This window comes from Aspergillus tanneri (genome assembly GCF_003426965.1).
Source record: "Aspergillus tanneri strain NIH1004 chromosome Unknown AapTan_2_pilon_pilon_pilon, whole genome shotgun sequence".
In the NCBI taxonomy this organism is placed as follows: Eukaryota; Fungi; Ascomycota; class Eurotiomycetes; order Eurotiales; family Aspergillaceae; genus Aspergillus; species Aspergillus tanneri.
The window spans coordinates 1,893,578-1,916,089 of NW_022984629.1; the positions used below are offsets into that span (position 1 = coordinate 1,893,578).

Below are 22,512 nucleotides of genomic sequence, written 5' to 3' on the forward strand. Positions count from 1 at the left end.
GCTGCTTGATCTATATTCATTAGAATAGATTAATAGGTGTCCAATATTGTCAACATCCTCCAATCAGCAAAAATGCAATAGTCCCAGCACCATACCAGAAATCTGTTCGTCAGAAACAGGTCGGTGAAAATAGTGACTTATGAAGGTGTCTAAATACTGTAAGATGTGCAATGCTAATGATTTCCTGGGAATCTGATTAAAGGAGTCATTTCTTCACAAATCCTCAGGATTCTGGTCTGGCTTAATGCTGCAACTTGTACAAAGTATGTTATGTCAATAAAGAATATTTCTAATGCTAGAAACTGTAGGATATATATTACCCACTGCCAATCCATACAATGAATAAAGACTTTGAAACTAATACAGATTACTTAAGAGAGGAGGCTAGAAGAGAAAAAAAAAAATATCAAATAGCGTACAGATAATATTTACAGGATGGGCAATTAGAACAGACATCATAGCTGACCGGGTACATTAGATCGTGTAAGAACATGTACTAAGGGGTAAACTGCTGCACTATAAGGGCGGTTAGAGCACAAACTATACCAGCTGAGAAGACTAATTATCACTACTCATTCAGCTAAGAAAACGGAAATTGGTATGCATGGCTGCCTTATGCAGCCTGCCAGCTAGGAAATTAGGCTGGCTGCATGCAGAGTTGAGCTGGCTGATTGTGAATACTAATTTGAACATTGTCTACCTGAGTAATGCAGCATTAAACAACTATTGAAATTAATCTAGTCCATTCCTTGGAGAGACTGGGCAAAGTGCAATGTCCATTTCTCAATTTGTTATCTCAGGTGAGGAGATGCGTTAGTATTATAGTAGTAGCCCATCCATGAGAACCCAGGCTGCGGAGGATCGATCCAGAACTAGTAAAAGAATGCATTAGTTTGGATACTAGCATATTAGTACACACTGCTATTATGAACTCCTATGTCCTAGCAGGGACAACATCCTACGGACTGAGAGTTAGCTTCAAGGGATAGACAACAGAGTTTGTCTGGTAGACGTAGTACTGCATATCCAGTATGAATTAGAGACATAAACGGCGTTCCTAAGAGAAAAAATACGGTCCCAAAGTAACAACAGATATATGAAAGGTAGCCAATAGTGGACATAGGCGACTCAAAATATTTGAGCAATTAATGTTAGGGACTACAGGGAATAGAGACTAGACCACTTCACTGTATAGACGAGGAAGAGCAGGGGTAATGAATCACAATTCTAATTAAGCGACCGCAGCACAAAGATCCTTGCTGGTCCATATTTCTCTTGGGACTAGATATTCTTAGCCAGCCACTTAATGGTGGATCCACGAGAAGTGGGCTCCTCGTCCCATGCATGAGCACCTGAAGAGCCATCCTCAGCTAAAGACAAGAATATATAAAGCCCTAGAAACACCTGAGAATTAAGTTGTAAACCACTCCTTCCCATCTGTTACCACCTAAATAATTTCTCTCACGATGAAGACCACCACCGTTGTCTCAGTTCTTGCTGCGGCCTCCAGTGCTATGGCTATTTCCTGTGTTCCAGGACAAACTTACTGTGGAGCTGTTCTCCTCAGACGTGGTAAGCAGTTATAAACTTGTTAAATGTCTTAAAAATAGTATATACTAAAGGTTTAATAGGCAACTACCATGAACAAATTAACGAAGCACTCTTGAGAGAAGGGAAGCCGACAAATAGCCATCATGTCCTTGAGTCGCTTTTCTACTGTACAGATGATGAAGATTATGTGATTTGGAAGGCCACTTGCAGGCCGGGCAAGTGCCAGGATGCCGGAACTGGGCGTCCTGATTATTGTATTGGTGACCCTGAAGAACAGTAGGAACCCCCCATTTCCCCCCCCAAATGGTAGATTTTGTCTAACTTTTAGAACAGGGCATTTGATTTTCAAGAGGCTCACTAAGGTAAACAAAGAGCTTAAAACTGTGGATCAGCAATATAAATTGTTCAGTAACAGCACCCAAGGACTGAAGGTTGCGTCTTGTTTTAGTCTCTTGGTATTTTTCTGTTCACGGTTTTAACACCTTGAGAATGGGGTATGAGCGGTTTTTATGCACCATAACATGGTTTTTCCCTATGTAACTAGGTTTCCCATGTTGTTATGTGAATACAATGGTGCCCTACTGCATCCGAGGCGCAAGTGCGATGTTATGCAAAACTACATAATGGCAAATACAGCTATTTGTAGTCATAGGAGCTGCCTTGTATGCCTAGCACAGTAGCTGCTTATAAGGCTGCCACTTCTAACAGTGCATATTATTTAGACCTCGCCATGTTGCTTTTTTGGGTAGCCATGTGTTACCCAACAATCCCCCAAGAACCCAGAGGCTCATATTACAGTATTACAGTATGTAGTTCTACCAGTCACAAACTGTCGGCGGCACATCACATGACCTCCAAAAACGGTTAAGCTATTTGCGCGAGGTCCGCCCTCTCCTGTTGAGCTGGTTGGGCTCCTCTTTTATTTATCTTGATTTTTTGTTAGCATGGTCCGCGGGGGTTTTACCCGATCTAGTCACATGATTCCTGTCCACCAACATCCATATCACGTATTCAACAGATATTAAGTTGCCCCATATTTTAGTAGGTATATTTCCTGCTACCCGTTAGTAGAAAAAGTTAAAGGTCCTTTTAGTCCTTAAGTAAAACAATATCCCAAACCCAAGTTCCTTTATAAGCTTTGTACTTAACTTCTAACCTTGGCTAAGCTACATGCTAATATATTTTTTTCGCGAACTTCTTTTACTCGCGGTGGTACTAGCCAAGGCACTTGATAGAATATTATGGTTAACTATCTCCTTTTAATATTACCAGTCTAACTCCGCTGATCCACCTCCCTCTGCCACGCGCATTTAACTGTCCTATATCTTGTCCAGCACATAAATTACTGTACCACGGCGCTCCACCTGCTTACTTTTTTTGGTCTGGATAGTTACTTGTACAAATGTCAAGGGTTGAAACCAATGTATTGCTCAGGCATGGCCTTCGCTCCTATATAGGGCGCTAGATGCGACTGATGTCTTGTACCTTTTTATATGGTCAAGTGGTTTTATCTCTACTAGCCCAGAGACAACCAAACCATCACAGGACATATTTAAAAGGGTTGGTTGCTATTTTAATAATTATTAAAAGATCTAGTATAGTGTGTAGGAAACCAAGCAGGTCTGGCATTCCTAATTGGCGCCCTTTAACTGGTTAATTTGCATTCCTATCCTATTATTACCTCTAGCAAGTGCTAAATTACTGGAATAAGGCTTGGAAAATCTTGCGCTGAGACCAGAGCGTCAAGACAAAAGATGGCAAACCAGGGGGCATCTTTGCCCGGACATTATATCTATGGGAACAACGTTCAATAAATACGGACTGACCATAATCTGTGATCGAGCCTCGGCGAAAGACTCTTTGATGGACTTGGTCAGTGGAACGCAAAAGATCCCCGAGGGAGAATCTATCGATCTTGTGAACAGCACTGGTGGGACCTTCTTGCATGAGATGATGCACTGGATTGATGAACGCAGCAAGTTTGCAGTTATCGTTGGAAATTTGGAAGAGGATTAACTTATTCGTCTACAGTTATCGATGAAATTGTGGACCGTTCTGGTAAGCAAGACATGGATTAAAATTCTTTTCATTATTTGTACCTTCAGGTTGTCCTTTAGCATTATTACCTTTATTAGTATTAATCGAATTCATTTCATATTTATCTAGAAAAGTATCATTAGATTAAGATATTAATTTAAGATAAGTATACATAGGTATAAGAATAATATAAGATATAAGAATAGAGCGATACTTAATCGACAACCCCTATATCTACGTTGAAAGAAATTCGTAATCACATAATACAGAGTATTAAGCATTTTTAGTCTCCACTGAGCGGCGGTGGAGCGATCTTTTTGAGCCGGCCGAGGCGGATGGTAGAGATTCCGATTCCGCTGGACACACACTCTGTACGTATTATTATAAGTCAGATCCACTTTCAGGGAGAAGGTTCATTTGTTATAGTAATGGTTGACAAACGTCATCATGTCCAAAATCGGGACAGTACCAAACATTAATTCGGATGTGGAATAACTGTTCCGACTGGAGAAATCTACGTCTTAACTTTCAGAATAAAGCTAGTTACTGGGACATCATGTGAAATTATATAGTGACGTGGCTATATAAGCCGTGCCCTCAGAAAGAGAAGGGTAAAGAGAGCACATATCACAACGAATACAAAGAATATTCAAGCTTTCATATAAATTCATATAGTTCTGACATTAACTTGGGTCATCATGTCATCTGTCCATTATAAAACGACAAAGCCATATGGCACCCTCCCACCAAATGCCCAGGTGCAACCGGAGCCCTTCACACTAAGGATTCCAGATTATGAGATCGAGGAGCTCAGAAGGCTTCTAGAATTGGCGAAAATTGGGCCGAAAACATGGGAAAATCAACAAAATGACGGCCGCTTTGGAGTTAGCTATAATTGGTTGGCCAATGCTAGGGATTACTGGCGAAGCAAGTTCAACTGGCGACTTATCGAGCAACATGTCAACTCATTTCCAAATTACACAATATCTATAAAAGACGGACATGATCGTGATATTATGATGCATTTTACTGCCCTCTTTTCAGAACAACCTGATGCTGCTCCTATCGTCTTAATGCATGGTTGGCCCGGTAAGGACCATGCCCTCTGATCTAGAACCTTTAATTAATAGTACGTATCTAGGGAGTTTTATGGACTATCTACCAATTCTCTCGCGCCTAGCCAATAAGTATCTTCCGGCAGATCTACCATACCACATCATTGTCCCTTCCATACCTGGATATGCCATGTCGACAATACCAGAGGACAGCGAATTTACCATCGATGATGCGGCTCGAGTCATTCACAACTTAATGGTTACTCTAGGCTTTGGCAGCGGCTACATAGCGCAAGGTGGTGACATAGGGTCGGTCTTAGCACTGATTCTGGCCATGCAATACCCTGAGTGCAAAGCAGCACACCGTAAGCAGCTAATCGCATCCTCGGACTTGATTTAACTATGTTACAGTTAATACCTTGGCAGGGAATCCACCTGCAGATGACACGGAGGGTATAAGCGAGGACAGTCGCGAGAGATTGAATAGGATCAAGTTGTTTCTACAAACTGGATATGCATATTCGGCGGAGCATATTACTCGGCCAAGCACTATTGGATTTGTTCTGTCTAGCAACCCATTGTCTCTTCTAGCCTGGTACGTGAATACCTATGATCTATTCTAGTTTATGACATCCCCGACTCATAGCCATGCTCTAGGATTGCAGAAAAGTTTCTGGAATGGAGCGATGTCAGTCTTCCTCTCGATACGATCCTAGGATCTGTCACTTTATACTGGTTTACGTCAACTTTTCCACGGGGTCTGTACCCTTATCGAACCATTGACCCTACCTTGATTCGGCACCACCCTCCGCCTTTCCAGAAACCTCTCGGGTTTTCATCGTTTCTCATGGATTTAATCCCTACACCGAAATCCTGGTTAGACGGGTTGTCCAACTTAGTTTGGTTTCGACAAAGAAACAAAGTCAGTTCCCCTCGTGGCGTAATCCAAATTGTGACATTCTTAGGCCCGATCGGATTAGCTAATGTTTGTTTCTATAGGGTGCTCATTTCCCAGCATTGGAGCAGCCTGACGAGCTTTTACAGGATATCGAGGATTTTATAGGCGAATGCATCACCCGTAATTTCACAGTTCCAGAATCACTTGCAACAGAATGAAATCGCGCACAAGTCAGGTCTGACTTTACTGATGGGCTCTCAGGTTAAGTGTTTTGAAACCCATAAGCAGATCAAAGACTTAAATTTTCTTTGGCGGACCATATTGGAATAGATTTTCTTTATGCGTCATAAGTCGAATCATTGCGTAGAGAGGCTTGTTGATCTCTGGGCCTCTTTGATTTGAGTATACGAAACCCAGGCCGATCAAGCATTTGGTCTAACAGAACCTGCCCATACTTGCAAGTATCCTCAGAAAACATAGCATTGATACATAACGTCTGTCAATCTGTCAATCTGAAACAGCATATTGAAGCCCTGATAGATATGACTCATAGTTCAATAAAGTAATGTAATATTTTGGAAAGAATCTAGGTTTTAATACGCGACATATCAAGCCAGATGGTTGTCTAGAGGGCGGTTGTCCTAAAGCTCTTCTGTAGATGCTGCTGTCTTCCGGCTGATTTGCCAAGTTCTATTGCAGGATCCGAGGTTGTCTCATGTATATCGCTATTGATTGCCAGACTATTCATACGCAGCCTTTAGGTAGTCGATTCTACAGGAGCTTACTGCTATTATAATTATGTATACTTACCAAAAATTGTCAAAGCAGCATAATGTCAACCATAAAATTACGCGTATTCGCAAGTATCGATCCTTCATTGAATTAGGTCTCTGATTCAACTAAACTACCAAAACATCTCGCATTTATAAAGGCGAGGTAAACAAATGAAGAATGCAAACTAACTAATGTAGGAAATATACGCGATCCGATGATGTTGGATCATCAACAACATTTGACTAAGAAAGGTGCTGAATAATCAATATTACCATAATTGTCGACACATAATAAATTGGCGCAAGAAGTCATTCAGTCCGATTAGTTGTACTAGCTGGAACCCTATATGGCAATGATAAACGATGTCCATTGCTCGAAGAGTAGACCGCAGTTGTTAAAGCCAGGAGTCTTTTTGTACTTCAGTTAGTTATACCTGAACAGGCGAATTAAGCCATGGTTGATCGGTCATGGCTGAATAATCTACCGATAGTCAGCGACATCTCCCGATAATTATCAATCCCATCAAGATCATTAGCAAATTAAGCGAGTAAGACAAGATGGACAACCAAGCAGAAGAATACCAAAAAGCACGCATGGATCTCCTCGCGCGCGAGAAAGAAGCCACACGACTCCTATCCTCTCTAGCGGCCGCCCGTCGCACTCTCCCCATGGTGCATATCACCAACCCCTCACGCTTCAAATTCGACACAGAGTCCGGCGAACAGACACTCCCGGAGCTCTTCGCTGGCCGTCGTCAGCTCATCCTGTACCACTTCATGCTGGGACCGCCGCACGGGGACGAAGGCTGCACCGGCTGCTCATTCTGCATGGACCACGTGCCGGATCTGCACCATCTCTGGAGTCGGGATACGAGCTTCGTGGCGGCGGCAACAGCATCCGTCGAGCGGATCACTTCGTATGCAAAGCGCCTGGGATGGAATTTTCCGTTTGTGAGTTCAGCGAAGACGCATCGGGAGTGGGAGCGTGCCGAAGCGGACGGCGAGACGATCACCTGGAAGCCCCGGAATGGGTATTTTGGGTTCAGTGCGTTCTATAAAGATGGGGAGGAGGTGTATCATACGTATGATACTACGGATCGTGGCGTGGAGATGATTCTCTCGACGTATCATTTGTTGGATATGACGCGGTTGGGGAGACAGGAGACGGGGAATGGGATGGGGATGTTTCTTCGGAATGATGAATATAGTTAAATTGATATTGATGAATATTATACAACTGATTGGGTTAGTGGAGTTGATATACATCAATGTAATTATCCTTATCCACTGTCATTGTACTCTCCCAGCCACCCAATAACCACACCAACCTCATTCTTTCATCTACCATTTATGATCTTCTATTCTATCTCCTGTCCATGATATTCCATCTCCTACCTAATATCTAATATATAATACCACCATAAACAAAGATAGAAAAAAAATGAAATATTCAGCAATCTCCATCCCCGCCTCCTACGGCCATCTTGACTCCCCCACCCCCGGCACCGTCGCCGGCATCATCCTCGGCAGCGTCCTCGGCTTCATCTTCCTGCTCTACCTGATCTATCTGGCGCTGAGTTCCGGCCGACGATTCAGCAGCGAAACAGAAACATCCACGCCCAGCAGCACCGAGATCTCTGCTGCGCCGCGCCGTCGTCGGCGCGAGGACATCGTCGAAGTTGAGGAAGGGTCTGGGTCCTACCGTGGCGGTCGTCGTAACACCGATCGAATCTTGGACGAGTCGGTGCTCTCGCGCAGCGACGAGGGCGACACGGTCGAGGTATTGGAGGAAGAGTCGGATTCGATGCCGCCGCGACGACAATCGCGGAGAAGTGGGTATCGAAGGGATCAGTACGAGGATAGTGAGTGGAGTTCGAGGGTTTAATTTCCGGATTTCTTTCTTTCTTCCAGGCTTTCTTTCAGTATAAACGATGTATGATTACGATATACGACTTCATGAATCATAATGAAATAAGCACACCAGTTACAAGCACGTCAAATCCCATCAATTCAAGTCAAGCAAACACGCCCAACACCTTCCCACCCTAGGAACATACGAATCCCTAGAACAAAATATCTAAACAGCAACAACAAGCCAACGCAGCCATAATACCCGCACAGATTCCTCCGCCCGTGGACCCGCCGCGCCCGCCGCGTTCATCGGCATAGTACCCCTGTTGCGGCGGATACGGTTGCTGCGGTGGATAATACATCGGTTGTTGGGGAGGCGGCGATCCGTAGTATCCTCCCTGGCCCTGCGGTGGGGGAGAGCCGTAGTTTCCTGGTGGAGGAGCCCCGTACGCATCCTGTGGAGGACCGTAGTATCCGCCTTGGTTGTAGTAGTCTTGCGAGGTGCCGCCGGGAGGTGGAGGCTGGTAAGGACCCGCGTCGTGGACCGGGGGTGGATAGGAGGGAGGAGGACCGTCCTAGAGGTAGATAATTAGTATGGAGCGTCACAGTATTAAGGCTGGGAAGACGCACAGGCTTGTTGTAAGACATTTTGCGATGAAGAGGAGAGAGTCGGAGGAGAATCGGAGCGAAGATGAGATGAGTGAGGAGAGAAGAGTCCGACGGACGGATTATTCATCGGTCTTGTCTGGAAAATTTCAGAGTTAACCTTCCGAATACGTATTCTTGTTTCGGCCATGAAAGAAGAATTCTACCCTTTTATAGATATAGATCTATAGACAGCGCACTGTAGACAAGAAAGGACAGCTGTATCTATAGTCTAGTTTGTGTGATTTACTACTTAATCAGTCGTTCTCATAGTCTTCTACCCTGTAAAGCAAGTAGTTATAAATAGAACTTTTTTTTAGACAATTCTAGCATGCTAGCCTCAAATAAAGAAATACTGAGAACGGAATACACAGAAGAAACGAAACCCGCATGACATCCAGCCTGCAGACATGAGATAGCAATCGCATGCTTAACCAAAACCACAACTTTAGTCTTCTAAAGTCTCTTCGCTGATGCAATATGTATCATCTACTGTACCTATATATCTATCCTCAGGGCTGGTCCTCAATGGACGCCTTCTGCAGTTCCTCGCCCACGTCCGCCGCCGCATCATTCTCCTGCTTCAGCTCAGCCTCCGCCGACACCGTGCCGTTGACGCTACTATTCTTTTGAGCCGGCTTTTTCGCCGCATCGGTTGCCCGTCCGTTGGCCTCTGCCGCAGTCGACTCCTCCTCGAGGCGGTCAATCTCCTCCTGCGCCTTCTTGATGTTCTGTCGCACCGTCAGTATACAGATACATTTGTAGCACCGGTATCACTCACCTCCTCAGTCTTCGCAGCCTGGTTCTTCTTCCATTCGCTGATCTTGGCCGCCAGCTTGTCAACTGTGGCCGGCACATCGCTTTGGTTCATCGGAGGGTCGATCTTGACCTTGGCGAAGTCCTCGATCACACCAACGTTGAGGTTGAACTTCTCCACCGGCGCCACGGCCGCGCTGTTGGCGGCAGTGCCCTTCTTTCCCTTCTTCCCCTTCTTGCCCCCGCTGCCCACAAAGTAGTCATCCTCGCGGTCCTCCTTCTTCAGCACCTTCATTCCCTTCAAGTTCGAGTCATCCACAGTCCGACCAACCTCGGCGCGGAAGCTGGATCCTTGGTCCTTCTTGTCATCCAGGCCCAGTGTGGAGAAGTCATACGAGGGGTTGAAGTGGCGGATGAGACCCTGCGCGGTGAGAATCTCGTCCGTGTAGGCAAGGCGCGAAGCCTCCTCGAGCTTCTTGTCGGCCACCTTCTTCTTCTTCTCGCGCTCAAAGGCATCCCGCTGCGCCTTCTGCTTCTCGCGGCGGATCTTCCAGGCCTCGTCCTCGTACTCCTTGTAAGCCTTGCGGTTCTTGTAGTAGGCGTCCTTGATCTCCCGGATGGCGGTCCACTTCTTCTGCTGTTCGCTGTGCAGCTTCGTGCGCTCGTCCCGCAGCGAGTTCAGGTTCTTGAACGCGCTGTCCTGCTCCGCCTTGATCGCGTCCAGCTCCTTCTGGATCTCCGAGTACTTGTCGCTCAGCGCCTTGGACTCGGGGTTATCAAGCGTCTTCTTGAGGGTGGTGATCTGCGCCTTGAAGTCGTTGATCACTTTCTGGGCCTCCTCCAGACCGGCAAAGTTCTTGCGCTGCTTGCGCAGGTTCGACGCATCCGAGAGCGCCTTGCGCTCATCCACCAAGCGCAAGGTACCCGAGTCAACCTGCTTCTCCAGACGAGCAATCTCCCGGTCGATCTCCTCGACGTTCTTGAAGGACATGCGGGTGCGGGAGTTGTTCTGCTCCGCGATGCGGGCCTTGAGGGTCGCGTCGAGGGCATTGATCTTCTCCTGGGTACTGGACCGGGAGGACTTGAACCCCTGCTGCTTCTGACGGATCGACGACAGCTCCGCGCGGAGTTCCTGCTGTCTCTTTGCCGACGGCGAGTCCTGGTTGTTGGGCTTGGCGGCTTCGATCTTGGCCTTGATTTGGGTCTTCAAAGAGTTAGCGTAGTCAGTATTAGTTAATACAGTAGGAAGATCAGGGGCATGAGATGGGACATGAGGGAAGGATAATCTTCTCCCTTCGCCAGGTACAGTGTCATCATAGACCTTGGTTGGGGTGGAAAAGTAATCCACCACATTTACGCCAATCTCAAGGGAAAGCAAGGAATTGATCCAATTCATACTCACCAATTTCTCCTGCACGGCGGCATGTTCCTTCTCGGCCTGGGCGAGTTCGACCTTGAAGGCCTCCTCGTTCGGCTTGGTGGGTTTCACTTTGGACTCCGTGGCAGGAGTGGATTTGGCGTCGGCGGCCATGGTGTCAGGGGGAAGAACGAGAGAAAAAGGATTGAATTGGAGGGGTCAATCCAGAAAAAAAAAGAGGCCCGATGAGCGGGGGAAGAGAAGGGGGAAGAATAAGAGAGAAGAGGACAGACAGGAAAAAGACAACGAGGCTAAACTGGTCTGGCCTTTTCTCTTGACTTCTGTTGCTCGGCGGCGCTTAACCCGAACCCGTTGGCGCAGTTAGCGCTGGTCCGCCGATTTTTCGACTTGTGTTCTTCACTATCAACTTGCTTTCGTTCGCTTCAACATCCTGTTTTTCTTCTTTCGCCCACGCCCTTTTTCCTATCAATTTGGCTAGTTCTCCTCTCACTTTTATTGTACGGCCCTGCGACAGCGCCTTGTGCGCCTCTTTAAGCCATGGATGAGGACTATGCTGCTGGCTCCGTGGACGCCGACCGCGAGATGACCCGGCTCTGGCGCACATGGAGGACAGTATTTGAGATGTTACAGGACCGAGTAGGTGATAGTTTTCAGTTTGTGCAGTTTAAAATTGAGAAGCTGAGCTGACAGTATGGCAGGGCTACGAGGTCACCGAGGAAGAAGTTCAACTATCTCTGGAGGAGTTCAAACAAAAATATTCCGATCCGCTTGGATATCCTGAGTACGACATTCCCTCCATATCCCTGATTTCCCTATTCTAACCACATCGTATGTGTCCAGCCGAAACAAGATGAAGATTAGCGCTCGACCCACAGAAGCTATGCAAGCGAAATACACCCCTCTGCCGAGCAAATCCAACCGCGACCCCCAGCCCGACTGCGGCACCGTGTACGTTGAATTTTGCTCCGACTCGACTGGCGTTGGCACGAAGCAAGTCCGAGCGTTCAATCACTTCGTCGATGAGAACAACTTTCACACGGGTATCTTCATCACGCAGACCCCCATCTCGCCCTCCGCCGTACGTCTCCTCAGTGGCATTCCCGGTCGCATCTGCGAGCATTTCCAGGAGCAGGATTTGCTGGTCAACATCACCCGGCACGAACTGGTGCCGAAACACGTCCTACTGAGTCCCGAGGAGAAGGCCCGATTGCTGGAACGGTATCGTCTGAAGGAATCGCAGTTGCCGCGGGTCCAGGTGTCGGATCCCGTGGCTCGATACCTGGGTTTGCGTCGCGGTCAAGTCGTCAAGATTATTCGGAAGAGTGAAACTGCCGGTCGGTATGCCAGTTATCGCTGGGTAATTTAATGCCGGTAGTGTCAATGCAGATTTATGGACCACACTATAAATTTGGGCTCAGCAATTACCCGGGTGTACAAAATAAGTCCAGATTGAGAAACAAAAAAAAAAAAAAAAAGGAAGGAGGATGTCCGATTCAAGGCATTATGGGGCAGCATGGCGTAAGGGCGAAAAAAAGAAGACATTTATTTTGTGGGTGTCTTGTCAAGTATTCTATGGTTATGGATGATTGGTTTATTAACCTATTGTTTGTATTTGAGTATCGCTCAAAATCATTAACTCTTGTATTATTCTTGTTCCTTGACTATAGACTTGAAACTCGATACGAGTGACATTGGATGCAACTTGATTCATTCATTATATACTCGAATACAACATTATATACTACTTATCAATACAGGGTCCCAACCAACTCCCTCGCTGCCAAATATCCAATCCAATCCAATTACTATACACAAACATACCATCAATCATAACAGTCCAGAAGACTAACTCAAGAATTCCGAGACAAAAGACCACCGACATCCTGCAATTCCACATCGTCACTACCCTCGGGAATCGGCGTCCAGATATCCGGTTGTGCCTGATATGGCGGGACAGGAGAATCCGGTGTACGATCGTCGAAATGCACGGTAGATGAGCCCCTTCGCCGACCGGGGTAAGTTCGAAGCCCCCCTGGTCGAGAGAAATTCGGCGTCGAAGGGGACGATGAAGGCGAAGAGATGAGATTCGGTGGGGACAAAAGACCACCGACGTCTTGAAGGAAGGCTCTACTGCCACTGGAGGCGTTTGTAGATTGGGGAGTGAGGTCCGGGAGTTGGTTAGCTGCTGGTTCGTGCTGGGGGATATGATGGCTCGAGGAAGACGGGGACAGGTCGAGAAGACCACCGACATCGAAAAATGAGACCTTACCAGGTGAGAGTCGGTGGTGAGTTGATGAATTACCTGCGGTGGTGCGTCGGGTCCTGGTGGTTTCGATATATTCATGGGGGCTGACTCTTGTGTCAAGGCTGCCCGTTGTGGAGGTGTGATCGTCGTCGGTGGGAAGGGATTGGCCTTGGAAGGACCAGTTGGGGTTCAGGGTGCCTGTGTGGGCTGAGAAGGGCTGGTAAGGGTCGGCGATTGGGGCTGGACGAGGGGCTTGATTCTCTGAGTAGAGTTGGGGATCGAGACGGATTCCCAGGTCGCCTGCGAGGTCCGAGTCGCTGCCCCATTGGTGGTGCGTGATGGTTGCCCGGCGCACGGAGCTGTGATCCATGCTCTCGCTGACAGAGGCGGATCCTTGAGCCTTTTTATATTTGGCCTTTTTGACGCCTTTGTCGCGCACAAAGGAGCCGATCACTACGGCGTTGGAGACGGCCGTCGCAGCAAGGATCTCCAGCGAGGCCAGGAGAGATCGATACTGTTGAGACCCGTCGTGCCAGATGACTGATGGCACACGGTAGCAGGTGATTCCGACCAGGATCAGGGACAAGGCAAACAGTATGACCAGGGATGCTTTGCGCTTCATCGGCATGTTGGTCATCACAATCAAGGGGATCGGGAAGGCCACGAGAAGCAGATCGGTGATCACGTCGCATGCGCCCATCGTAATTAAATTGGCATAGCCCAAGCGACACTGAGGTCCCGGATCTGGCTCGACTTGCCAGTAATGGTCAAATGGTTGGCACTCAGCCAGTGTAGCGATCACCACGGCGATGAGTGTGGATGCTAGGAAATAGTAGATGAACTGGAGGAAAATCCGCAGAGACCGTCGCCAGATCATGCCAGCAACACGCTTGAGGAACTCGCACACGGTGAACTTGGCCGTCCAGATGCTATGCGAAGGATATAGCGTTAGCCGTTCATCATTAGCCGAGAAGGGATGGGCTCTTGTCTCACAAGATTGCGTAGAAGATTCGACCCGCCAGAACCAATCTGCTACCGATGATTCGATGGCGAATTTCTTCGGACGTCAAGCCCTCGGTCTTCGTATTGTTGGTGCCCCAGATCAGAATGACATGCACGAATGCCATGCGTGCTAATAAGGGAATGATGCTGGCCATCATCACCTTGTCCTCCCGGAAGAAGCGCTCAATCCGGACATAGCGACCGCACACTCGGGTCACGATGATTGCCAGCGAGAATGCGGTGGCCCACCAGCTCACCAAGAGCGTGGGATTGTTGTCCAGCTTGGTCCTCATATCGGGAGGGATATCGGAATAGATCCCACGGGGGGTCATCGTCGCCTGGAAACTCATGGCCGCTGCACCACCTCCGCAGAGGGGCCAGGATGATTCGAGATATCGAATAGCAATACACGGTGCACTACTCCCGGGAGAGATTCCGACAATGTGCTGCCTTTCGAAGCACTCACATCGTTTCTGATAGAGCGCGACGTATATGCACGTGCCTGACCCCGGAGTCGTCCGCCCGCAGAATGTGGGGGAGACGAATATTTACAGGGACCCGACGAACCAGGCGGATGATCACGAGGCACGAGGCCGGTGGGGAGGCGATGCAGATAATGGTGATGATGGTGATCGGGAGGACGGTTCTGGGGGCGAGAGTCCAGCGGTGGCAGTGCCAGACACAGCAAAAGAACGACTTGGGAGAGCCGGAGCGACAGTGGCGACAGTGTATATTTGACCAAGAGTATGGAAAGTCAAAACAGGTTGGAGCCAGATACACCGCCGTTCTGAGAGACCATCACATACGCTAATATTCCAAGTGGCATCATAGTGAGCACCTACCTAACTCACTAACTCATGGGTGGAGATAGCCGAGGGAGTGGAGCCTGTCACCGTCCCATCTCCAGTGAGACGAGACGATAATAACCACGTAAATTAATTAAATGCAAGCTGCGGGCCAATACCGCTGATACAGCCGGCACGGTCGCCAAGGGTCAAGGCGTCCAATCGATGCTGCTAGAATCGGGAGATAACGCCGCCAGGAGAGGTTGGCGTCGGGGAGCGTTGGAGCGTTATCTGGGGACGGCATTGATTTAAAGCCATCGTTAGTATGGAGTAAAAGAGAGGGGGGATTGATCACTCCAGACCAGGGTCGAGCCAGGCCAAGACCACGATAGGTGGGAAGAACCCCAGTTGGTGTCAACCACGGCGTTTAGGACTCGCGATGGTTGGCTGGGCCGATACGAATTATCCATTCTGGTCCCAAGAAATTGTCCGGGGATGAAGGCCTGGATGGGGAACGGTAAGCGAGCGAGTGGTACAAAATAGAGTATGCCGCAGTGTACCTTTGGAGTGTATCTTTATGATATTCCGGTTATCAACAGAGATGCTCCTATTTGCGAGAGACTAGACAGGGGAGATAAAAAGAACCACTCACATGCAGCTCGTTATCTTGGCCCCAGTGCCTACCTACTTAGGTAGGCAGCGCGATTGTCAGAAACAAAGAAAAAGAAACAAATTCTTTAGTTATCTTTTGTTTCTCCTGATAACCATACCGGAGTATGGATTCCGCCGCCTTGATCCGATCCGGTAATACCGAGTCTACACAGTTCTCGTAAGAATCCAATGATGAAACAACAAAAATACTCAATAGTGTGAAACTCGACCAACGAAAGAGATGACTCTAGTTCTTGTCTACCCCCTGAGACCCTCAAGCACCACGCGCAGTTCCTGCAGGAACTTGGACACCTCTTGCTCCGTCCCCACTGTAATCCGCAGGCATCCTAGGCACCCCAGTTCCTTGCCCCGGAACCGCACCACCACCCCCCCTTTCTCAGCCATCATCTCGTACGCCGCCAATGCAACCTCATTGCTGGGCTTTCCCCCGTCACGGGCGGGCTTGTCCAACAATTCAACCAGGACAAAGTTGGACTCCTGTCCCCCGCGGAATCGACCCACCCCCGGAATCTTAGGGAGCTCCGCGATGAGTCGCTCCCGCTGTGCGATGATTTGTTCCCGGTAACTGCGCATCACCGCCATACTGGCCGGTGAAAGCGCTGCCGTAGCAAGGGTACTAGTTGGACTGGAGATGTTGTAAGGCGCCTTTAGGCTATTCAAGAGCGTTGCGATGGGGGAACTCGTAAATGCAACGCCAAGACGAATCCCGGCCAGTCCAAACGCCTTGCTCAAGGTCTGCATCACGACTAGATTCGGCCACTCGGTCACCCACTCGGCAAGGCTAGAACCCTCCGGCGCAAAGTCGATGTAAGCCTCGTCCACCACGACCACTCCGTTCCACGTTGGGTGCTCCAGGACCTTCTGGATGTCGGACTTGCGGATTAGGTTGGCTGTGGGGTTCCCCGGGGAGCAGATGTACGCCATCTTGATGGACGCATCTGCCGCAAGCGTCTCGTTGATCTTGTCCGGTTGGAGCTGGAAGCCATTGTTGACATCTAGAGGCACCTTGACGATTTCCACGTCATTCACCTCTGCACTGACCGCATACATGCCATACGTAGGAGGACAAGTCAGGATCTTATCCTTCCCCGGAATGCAGAAACATCTCAATAGCGCATCGATGGCCTCATCGGAGCCGACGCCGACAAAGAGATTCTCGGGTTGTAGGGTCTTCGGAGTGTGGTGGTGGGTGTTGCGGTATTGACAGAACAGCTTCTTCAATTCAACTTGGTGGCTAATTGGTCTTGGATTTAGTGACATCCTGGTGGTAGAAGCTGGGACGAATGACTCACGGGTCCGGGTATCTGTTCAATCCCAGCAGATCAATCTCAGGTTTGGAGGATCCGGTCGCATCGTCTGTCAGAAGTGCGCCCTGGGAGTTCAGAGCAAGTCCAGGGCCATATGCATTCTCGTTCGCATCTAGCAGGACATTCGTCCCATCGTCTTTGTAGTCACTGACTCGTTAGTTCCCATGACTCAACGCCATCCATGGAGTATGGAGGGTAAACCTACTCCCTTGCGCAGCGGTAGGGATGCAATTGCAGGATATTCTTGCGCGCACATTTCGATAGATCAAATGGCGACTGTCTTGCGGCCATTTTGGACAGGATAGAAGATGGGAAGGAGTTCTTTGCAAAGGGAGGAAATGTTGGTGGGGAGCGGCGGGGAAATGCCAACGATCACCGAAATCGGTGTCGGAAGTGCGGATGTCTCCCACCCAAGTATACCAGGAGGTTATCGGAATTATTGATCTTAACTATAATATCTAACTCACTAATTCAGAAACAGTCTCACAAGAAAGACTAGAATCGTAACGAGCAAGAGTTTTGATACTACCGTTATTGTGGACCTAATCAACATGACTGTATGCTATTCTATGTACTCTGTGGGCTGTATTATGCCCCTAATATATAACAATCGCGAATGCAATTTTCACACATATTTCCTACATTTACATGAAAGAATCAGCAGCACCATGATACGCCATAGAATGCTTAAGCTGCTTATGCCTTCACAGCTGTCCGTGAACCAGCCACACTTCAGTTCTATTGTTGTTTAGGTGTCGGCGACTCCTGTGCGGCAATAGCATGTTTCCCCGACTTGTTGTGCTTGTCCTGCTTTTCTCGCAAGTAACGCCACGTTCGGCTTATCCCAGAGGTAATAAGCCCCTTGGCCGTCTGTACAGAGCTGGGCCACAGGATGGTTTTCTTGATCGAGGTCTGCACTTCACTCGTAAGATTCGCATCCTTTGCAATGCGCTGTTCGAATGCACCGCCTTGTCTCCGACGCACCAGCTCCGGGTCATTGTCATTGCTCTTCTTCATCATCTCGTCAAACTGCGCACGCGGAATCTCATAACGGGCCTGATATTGGAAGTATAGTTTCTCCCGGAATGACTCCGGAAGCCGGCGAACCATATTACCGCGCTTTACAGGGTCCATGTCTTGCGTTAGCATCGCATTAACATCAGGGTCATCAATCCAATCCTCCTGGATGCAGCGCTTGTCGTTGAAAGTGACGTTGGGCAGATTCTCGATGAGGGGAGCATAGAGGCGCCGGAAATGTGCCATTTGTCCCGAGACAATATTATTGACCTTACGAGGATCTTCCGCTGGCAGTGACATGCGAATGTCACCCATGTAGCTGATTGCGGCAATGGTGCTGTAGAGCTGGAACTCACTGAATTGCTCAGGGAGCAGTAGCAAAGCTACTCGTACAGCAGCCAACAAGTTCATCTGGTTTGCGAGTCGCACCCTCGGATGATCTCGGAGTATTTTGACTGGCTTATGCAACCGCCCAGCCAGGTACAGAGTGTCCCATTGACTAAGGTCCTGGCATAACGTATCCAGGTTTACGACACCATATTTGATCAAAGTACCGTTGACCGTAACATAGGGGTTAAAGTATACGCCTGCGCCGAGCTTGTCCTGCGTCTGTGAGACCACGTAAGAACCAAGAGAGCCCAATCCAGAATAATGATCGCGGTGCTGACTAAGATTCAGTGAATGCCAGTGTTGGGAATATGAGACTCCAAAAATAAAATCTATCATTTTCCCTTTCCCCTGCTGCATGTTTTTGATCGCTGCTGGTGCGGATGGGTGGCATTCACTCGAACCCGGTGCACTACCAGACTGGGAGAAGACTCCCGAACCGTAGGCAAATGCATACCGAATTGGAGCCCGGAATTGCCAGAGAATTTGGCGCAACGCCTCTTTAAATTCTTGATTGATTATCATGTGCTGATTGACCCCAAAGTCTTTGGAAGGGAGCTCTGAAAATGCAGAGATTTTCAGATTCGGGTTCACCTCCCAATCTCCGGGGTCGGAAACTTGAGGAGAGGTAGAGAAGGAGACTGTTGAAGGCACCGAGGAAGGCCGATGGCCATCAGAAGTTGGATACAATTCATACTTCCCACTAGAGAAGAAGCGCTTTCTAGTGGCGAAGGTAAGGTCGCAGCATATTCTCCCTGACGACTGGATAGAAACGGGGAGAAGAGAGATCGGAATGTGAGAGGATCGCGACAGAAACAGGTAGCTCGAACGTAGACGCATACAGGAAGAAGTCAAGGACGAGCTTAAAAGGAGAGCCTTGAGTAAATACCGGTTAGTACCCTGACGGAATGTCCCACTACATTGGACAAATTTATGAGTTTTTCTTACCTTAGCTTCGCGCATCGTAGCGGCTCCGCAGGAAAAAGGAACGGAGGGAAGGGATCGCACAGCGAGAGCTGTAATAGAGAGACGAATCAGGGGACCATTAGATCGCAGTTCATATCATGATTTCCAGAGAATGAATTATGGCGAAGAGAACTGGAGTAAGAACGGGACTGCGGGATATCCCAACAGCCAACGAGGAAACAACGGGTCTGACGTACTCCCGAAATACGCTCGGGTAGAGAGGCGTTCTCGGCCTTCGAAAACAAACCGCCGAAGAGCGAGGCCAACGCACTGCGCCATACCAGATTATTAGCCACAGTCACGTGAAGACGTTCCTCCGCGCCCGCGTTCCAAAAGAAGGACCCAAACAAGGCTGGTAAACAGAGCGCACTCCTGGATAGCAACCGTGCACAGGCCGTCCCCCAAGCTTGAATTGAGACCTGTTCGAGTTATATACAACTGTCTACTAACTGTGAATATTCTCCCCGATGATTCTCATAATCCTGCCCCAATGACCCAAGAAATGGAGACGTTTGGTGCCCGCTTGGCCAGCTTCGATCGGGTGTTGCTCCCAGAGAAACGGAGGGGATCGAGCGCAAAGACAGTAAAGCCAATTACTTGGCCTCATCGTAGGCCTTCGCCTGCCGAGGTATGGTTCTGGAAGATGTGAAGGGCGAAAAAATCACCGCTGCTAATCGATTACTGATCTAGCTGGCGCATGCGGGCTTCTTCTATAATCCCTACGAAACCAACCCGGATAATACAACATGTTTTCTTTGTCGCAGAGCGCTCGATGGGTGGGAGGAAGAGGACAGCCCTATAGCCGAACATTTGAAGCATTCTCCAGACTGCGGGTGGGCAGTTATGATGGACATCCAACAACATAGCTCCAACCCCGCGGAGATCGAAGATCCAACAAGTGATGTAATAAGACAAGCGAGGCTGGCTACCTTTGGTGAGCTGTGGCCGCACGATGGGAAGCGAGGTTGGGTGTGTCAGTCAGAAAAGGTAGCGTCTGTTTCTGTCCCATGCAATAACAACTGGATGTTCATGCTTACTGATGGCGATGGCGTGGCAGATGGTAGATGGCGGGTGGTATTTCTGTCCGACGGAAGATAGTAACGATCTAGCCAGCTGCGCGTATTGTAAACTGTCTCTTGACGGATGGGAGCCCAAGGACGACCCTTTGTAAGTACTAATCAATCGCTCTTTCCGTTTCCTATTTCACTGACCCTTCAGTGATGAACATTATCGGCGTTCGTCCGACTGTTCATTCTTTGTGTTTGCCCAGCCACCTGGAAAAAAGACGAAGGGATCGCGATCGAAGAAGCCTCGCGGATCCAAGGCATCCCGTTTGTCCACGCAGTCTACTGTTTCTGAGACTCCTGTTTCAGATATTGACCAGATTGATCAAAGTGAAGTGTCCCAATCTACTACCAAGTCAAAAGGCACGAAGAAGTCTAAGGCCAAAGCGAAAACAAGGGCTAAAAAGGAGGAGGTCGAGGAAGTCGGCGCGGAAATGGATGTCGACGCCATGGAGTATACACAGCCGAAACGAACCACTAGAGGTAAAAAGAGGGCAAGTGGTGAAGTTGCTACGGATAAAGATGAGGCGGCTGCCGTTAACACCCAGGAAACCGAACACTCTGAGGCCCCAACCAAAAAGAAAGCCAAGAACTCACGCGAGAGCATTCAAAATAATAACAATCAGAACGATGTAGTGATTGTGGATACCCATCAGGATGAAATCCCCCAGGAAGAAGAGTCAAGCAGGGGCCGCGGAGCTACCAAGAAGAAAACATCTAAAGGGCGTAAAGCCTCTACTGAGTCTTCCGCCGCGAAAACCACATCAAAGTCACGTGTACCCCAGGACTCTGAGCTGGACGCAGGTATTGAAGCAGGCCTTGAAGCGGATCTCGTTGGCCTTGACTTAGAAAAGTCAAATGACGAGGAGGTGCAGAAGCCTGCCAAAAAGGCCAAGTCTAAAAAGAAGAAGGAAACCCCAGAGTCATCGGTTGCCGTAGCCCATCAACCGGAGGCCATGCATCCCAGTCAAGAGCCTGAGACAGCGATGCCACCGGTCACTAAGGTATCGCAAACGATGTCAACGGAAGAGCCGGTGAAGCGACAAAGATCAGGAGGCTCGAAGAGTTCTGAGCAAATAACCCGACGATCCGCAGATCCTAATGGTGAGTCCGAAACAAAAGAAGGCAAGGGCAACGATGCTGAATCTGTTCGACACGAGTCTTTTGTATCTGTGGAGATTCGCAACGTAATTCCGGAGAACCCCCCGGCCAAGCCGGATGACAAGGGCACGAAGCAGAAGAAGAAGAACTCAGCGGAGAAGGGCAAGAAGCCAAAAAAGACCGAGAAGCATGCTACTGAACCAGTTGGCTCTGAAGGCATGCACATCGAACGACAAAATGAGATGCAAGAAATGCAAGAACAAGAACCCAGTCCAGAGGCTACCAGTTGCAGGTCGTCCAGAGTGCCCCCCAAGACAGCCGAGCGATACAGTGATATCCCTGAAGAAAAGCAGTTTGCCAGGTCGATTGCAGAGTCGCGCGACTCCGATACCCACGTTGCGGTAGAAGATACTACGAAGGACGATAATGATCCTGTGTCGCCGCTTCCCTCTGCTTCCAAAAGCACCCCATCTCTCTCGCCTCAATCGTCTGATGCTGAAAATCGTCCACCATCCATGAGAGTTTCTGCGCCCCGTCCCATTCTAACATCGCCGTCCAAGCAGCCAGTTATCCGAGTTCCACTGGCACCCAGCACCCCTTCACCATCAAAGCGGGATCCGAACATAGAGGCCCTCAACACATCTTACCCGTGGAGGCCCGTCGACATCGACAAAATTCTTTTGGCCGGGAATATCGACAAGGAGAATGTCGATATTGCGTCCCCCTTGGTCAGTATGAAAGGAGATTTGACAAGCCCGGAAAAGAAGATGAGCGTCGAACAGTGGATCATGTGGAATGCCAAAAATGGAGAGGAGAGACTCAAACGTGAATGTGAGAGACTTGTTGGGCAATTTGAAAGGGAAGGGGCACGAGCGATGCATGTTCTGGAGGGAATTGAGTGCGTGGACTGAGAATGGGTCTTTTAACTAAATTCTACATGGAACCTTAGGAGCATGGGTCTTGGGGGATGGCGTTGGATAATCATTATTTGTGTTATTATAATATCTAGGAACAATCTGGTC

General features: G+C 48.7%; 11 protein-coding genes across 11 annotated transcripts; 6 read left to right on the forward strand and 5 right to left on the reverse strand.

The window, feature by feature from the left end:
* Positions 1-1,466: 1,466 nt before the first annotated feature.
* Positions 1,467-1,831, forward strand: ATNIH1004_000597 (uncharacterized protein; the record flags this gene model as incomplete). The annotated part of the gene is made up of 2 exons (XM_033565305.1): positions 1,467-1,572; positions 1,632-1,831. 2 exons carry the CDS (start codon positions 1,467-1,469, stop codon positions 1,829-1,831), a joined length of 306 nt encoding a protein of 101 aa, XP_033431062.1.
* Positions 1,832-4,286: 2,455 nt separating this feature from the next.
* On the forward strand, positions 4,287-5,759 carry ATNIH1004_000598 (epoxide hydrolase family protein; the record flags this gene model as incomplete). Its single annotated transcript, XM_033565306.1, has 5 exons — positions 4,287-4,677; positions 4,730-5,008; positions 5,070-5,238; positions 5,301-5,565; positions 5,643-5,759. The coding sequence occupies 5 exons, from the start codon at positions 4,287-4,289 to the stop codon at positions 5,757-5,759; spliced, it is 1,221 nt and encodes a 406-aa protein (XP_033431063.1).
* A 1,113-nt stretch (positions 5,760-6,872) lies between these two features.
* On the forward strand, positions 6,873-7,526 carry ATNIH1004_000599 (uncharacterized protein; the record flags this gene model as incomplete). Its single annotated transcript, XM_033565307.1, has 1 exon — positions 6,873-7,526. The coding sequence occupies one exon, from the start codon at positions 6,873-6,875 to the stop codon at positions 7,524-7,526; it is 654 nt and encodes a 217-aa protein (XP_033431064.1).
* Positions 7,527-7,755: 229 nt separating this feature from the next.
* ATNIH1004_000600 (uncharacterized protein) lies at positions 7,756-8,199 on the forward strand (the record flags this gene model as incomplete). Its single annotated transcript, XM_033565308.1, has 1 exon — positions 7,756-8,199. The coding sequence occupies one exon, from the start codon at positions 7,756-7,758 to the stop codon at positions 8,197-8,199; it is 444 nt and encodes a 147-aa protein (XP_033431065.1).
* Positions 8,200-8,324: 125 nt separating this feature from the next.
* On the reverse strand, positions 8,325-8,813 carry ATNIH1004_000601 (uncharacterized protein; the record flags this gene model as incomplete). Its single annotated transcript, XM_033565309.1, has 3 exons — positions 8,325-8,377; positions 8,434-8,740; positions 8,796-8,813. 3 exons carry the CDS (start codon positions 8,811-8,813, stop codon positions 8,325-8,327), a joined length of 378 nt encoding a protein of 125 aa, XP_033431066.1.
* Positions 8,814-9,322: 509 nt separating this feature from the next.
* bfr1 (putative nuclear segregation protein (Bfr1)) lies at positions 9,323-11,097 on the reverse strand (the record flags this gene model as incomplete). Its single annotated transcript, XM_033565310.1, has 3 exons — positions 9,323-9,541; positions 9,592-10,770; positions 10,969-11,097. The coding sequence occupies 3 exons, from the start codon at positions 11,095-11,097 to the stop codon at positions 9,323-9,325; spliced, it is 1,527 nt and encodes a 508-aa protein (XP_033431067.1).
* A 384-nt stretch (positions 11,098-11,481) lies between these two features.
* RPB5 (DNA-directed RNA polymerase core subunit RPB5) lies at positions 11,482-12,310 on the forward strand (the record flags this gene model as incomplete). The annotated part of the gene is made up of 3 exons (XM_033565311.1): positions 11,482-11,580; positions 11,643-11,725; positions 11,785-12,310. 3 exons carry the CDS (start codon positions 11,482-11,484, stop codon positions 12,308-12,310), a joined length of 708 nt encoding a protein of 235 aa, XP_033431068.1.
* A 484-nt stretch (positions 12,311-12,794) lies between these two features.
* Positions 12,795-14,541, reverse strand: ATNIH1004_000604 (putative integral membrane protein Pth11-like; the record flags this gene model as incomplete). The annotated part of the gene is made up of 2 exons (XM_033565312.1): positions 12,795-14,118; positions 14,183-14,541. 2 exons carry the CDS (start codon positions 14,539-14,541, stop codon positions 12,795-12,797), a joined length of 1,683 nt encoding a protein of 560 aa, XP_033431069.1.
* A 1,344-nt stretch (positions 14,542-15,885) lies between these two features.
* Positions 15,886-17,246, reverse strand: HIS5_1 (histidinol-phosphate transaminase; the record flags this gene model as incomplete). Its single annotated transcript, XM_033565313.1, has 3 exons — positions 15,886-16,882; positions 16,941-17,102; positions 17,161-17,246. 3 exons carry the CDS (start codon positions 17,244-17,246, stop codon positions 15,886-15,888), a joined length of 1,245 nt encoding a protein of 414 aa, XP_033431070.1.
* Positions 17,247-17,693: 447 nt separating this feature from the next.
* TAM41 (phosphatidate cytidylyltransferase) lies at positions 17,694-19,322 on the reverse strand (the record flags this gene model as incomplete). Its single annotated transcript, XM_033565314.1, has 2 exons — positions 17,694-19,235; positions 19,308-19,322. The coding sequence occupies 2 exons, from the start codon at positions 19,320-19,322 to the stop codon at positions 17,694-17,696; spliced, it is 1,557 nt and encodes a 518-aa protein (XP_033431071.1).
* Positions 19,323-19,815: 493 nt separating this feature from the next.
* On the forward strand, positions 19,816-22,401 carry ATNIH1004_000607 (uncharacterized protein; the record flags this gene model as incomplete). Its single annotated transcript, XM_033565315.1, has 4 exons — positions 19,816-19,953; positions 20,016-20,312; positions 20,383-20,492; positions 20,544-22,401. The coding sequence occupies 4 exons, from the start codon at positions 19,816-19,818 to the stop codon at positions 22,399-22,401; spliced, it is 2,403 nt and encodes an 800-aa protein (XP_033431072.1).
* Positions 22,402-22,512: the final 111 nt, after the last annotated feature.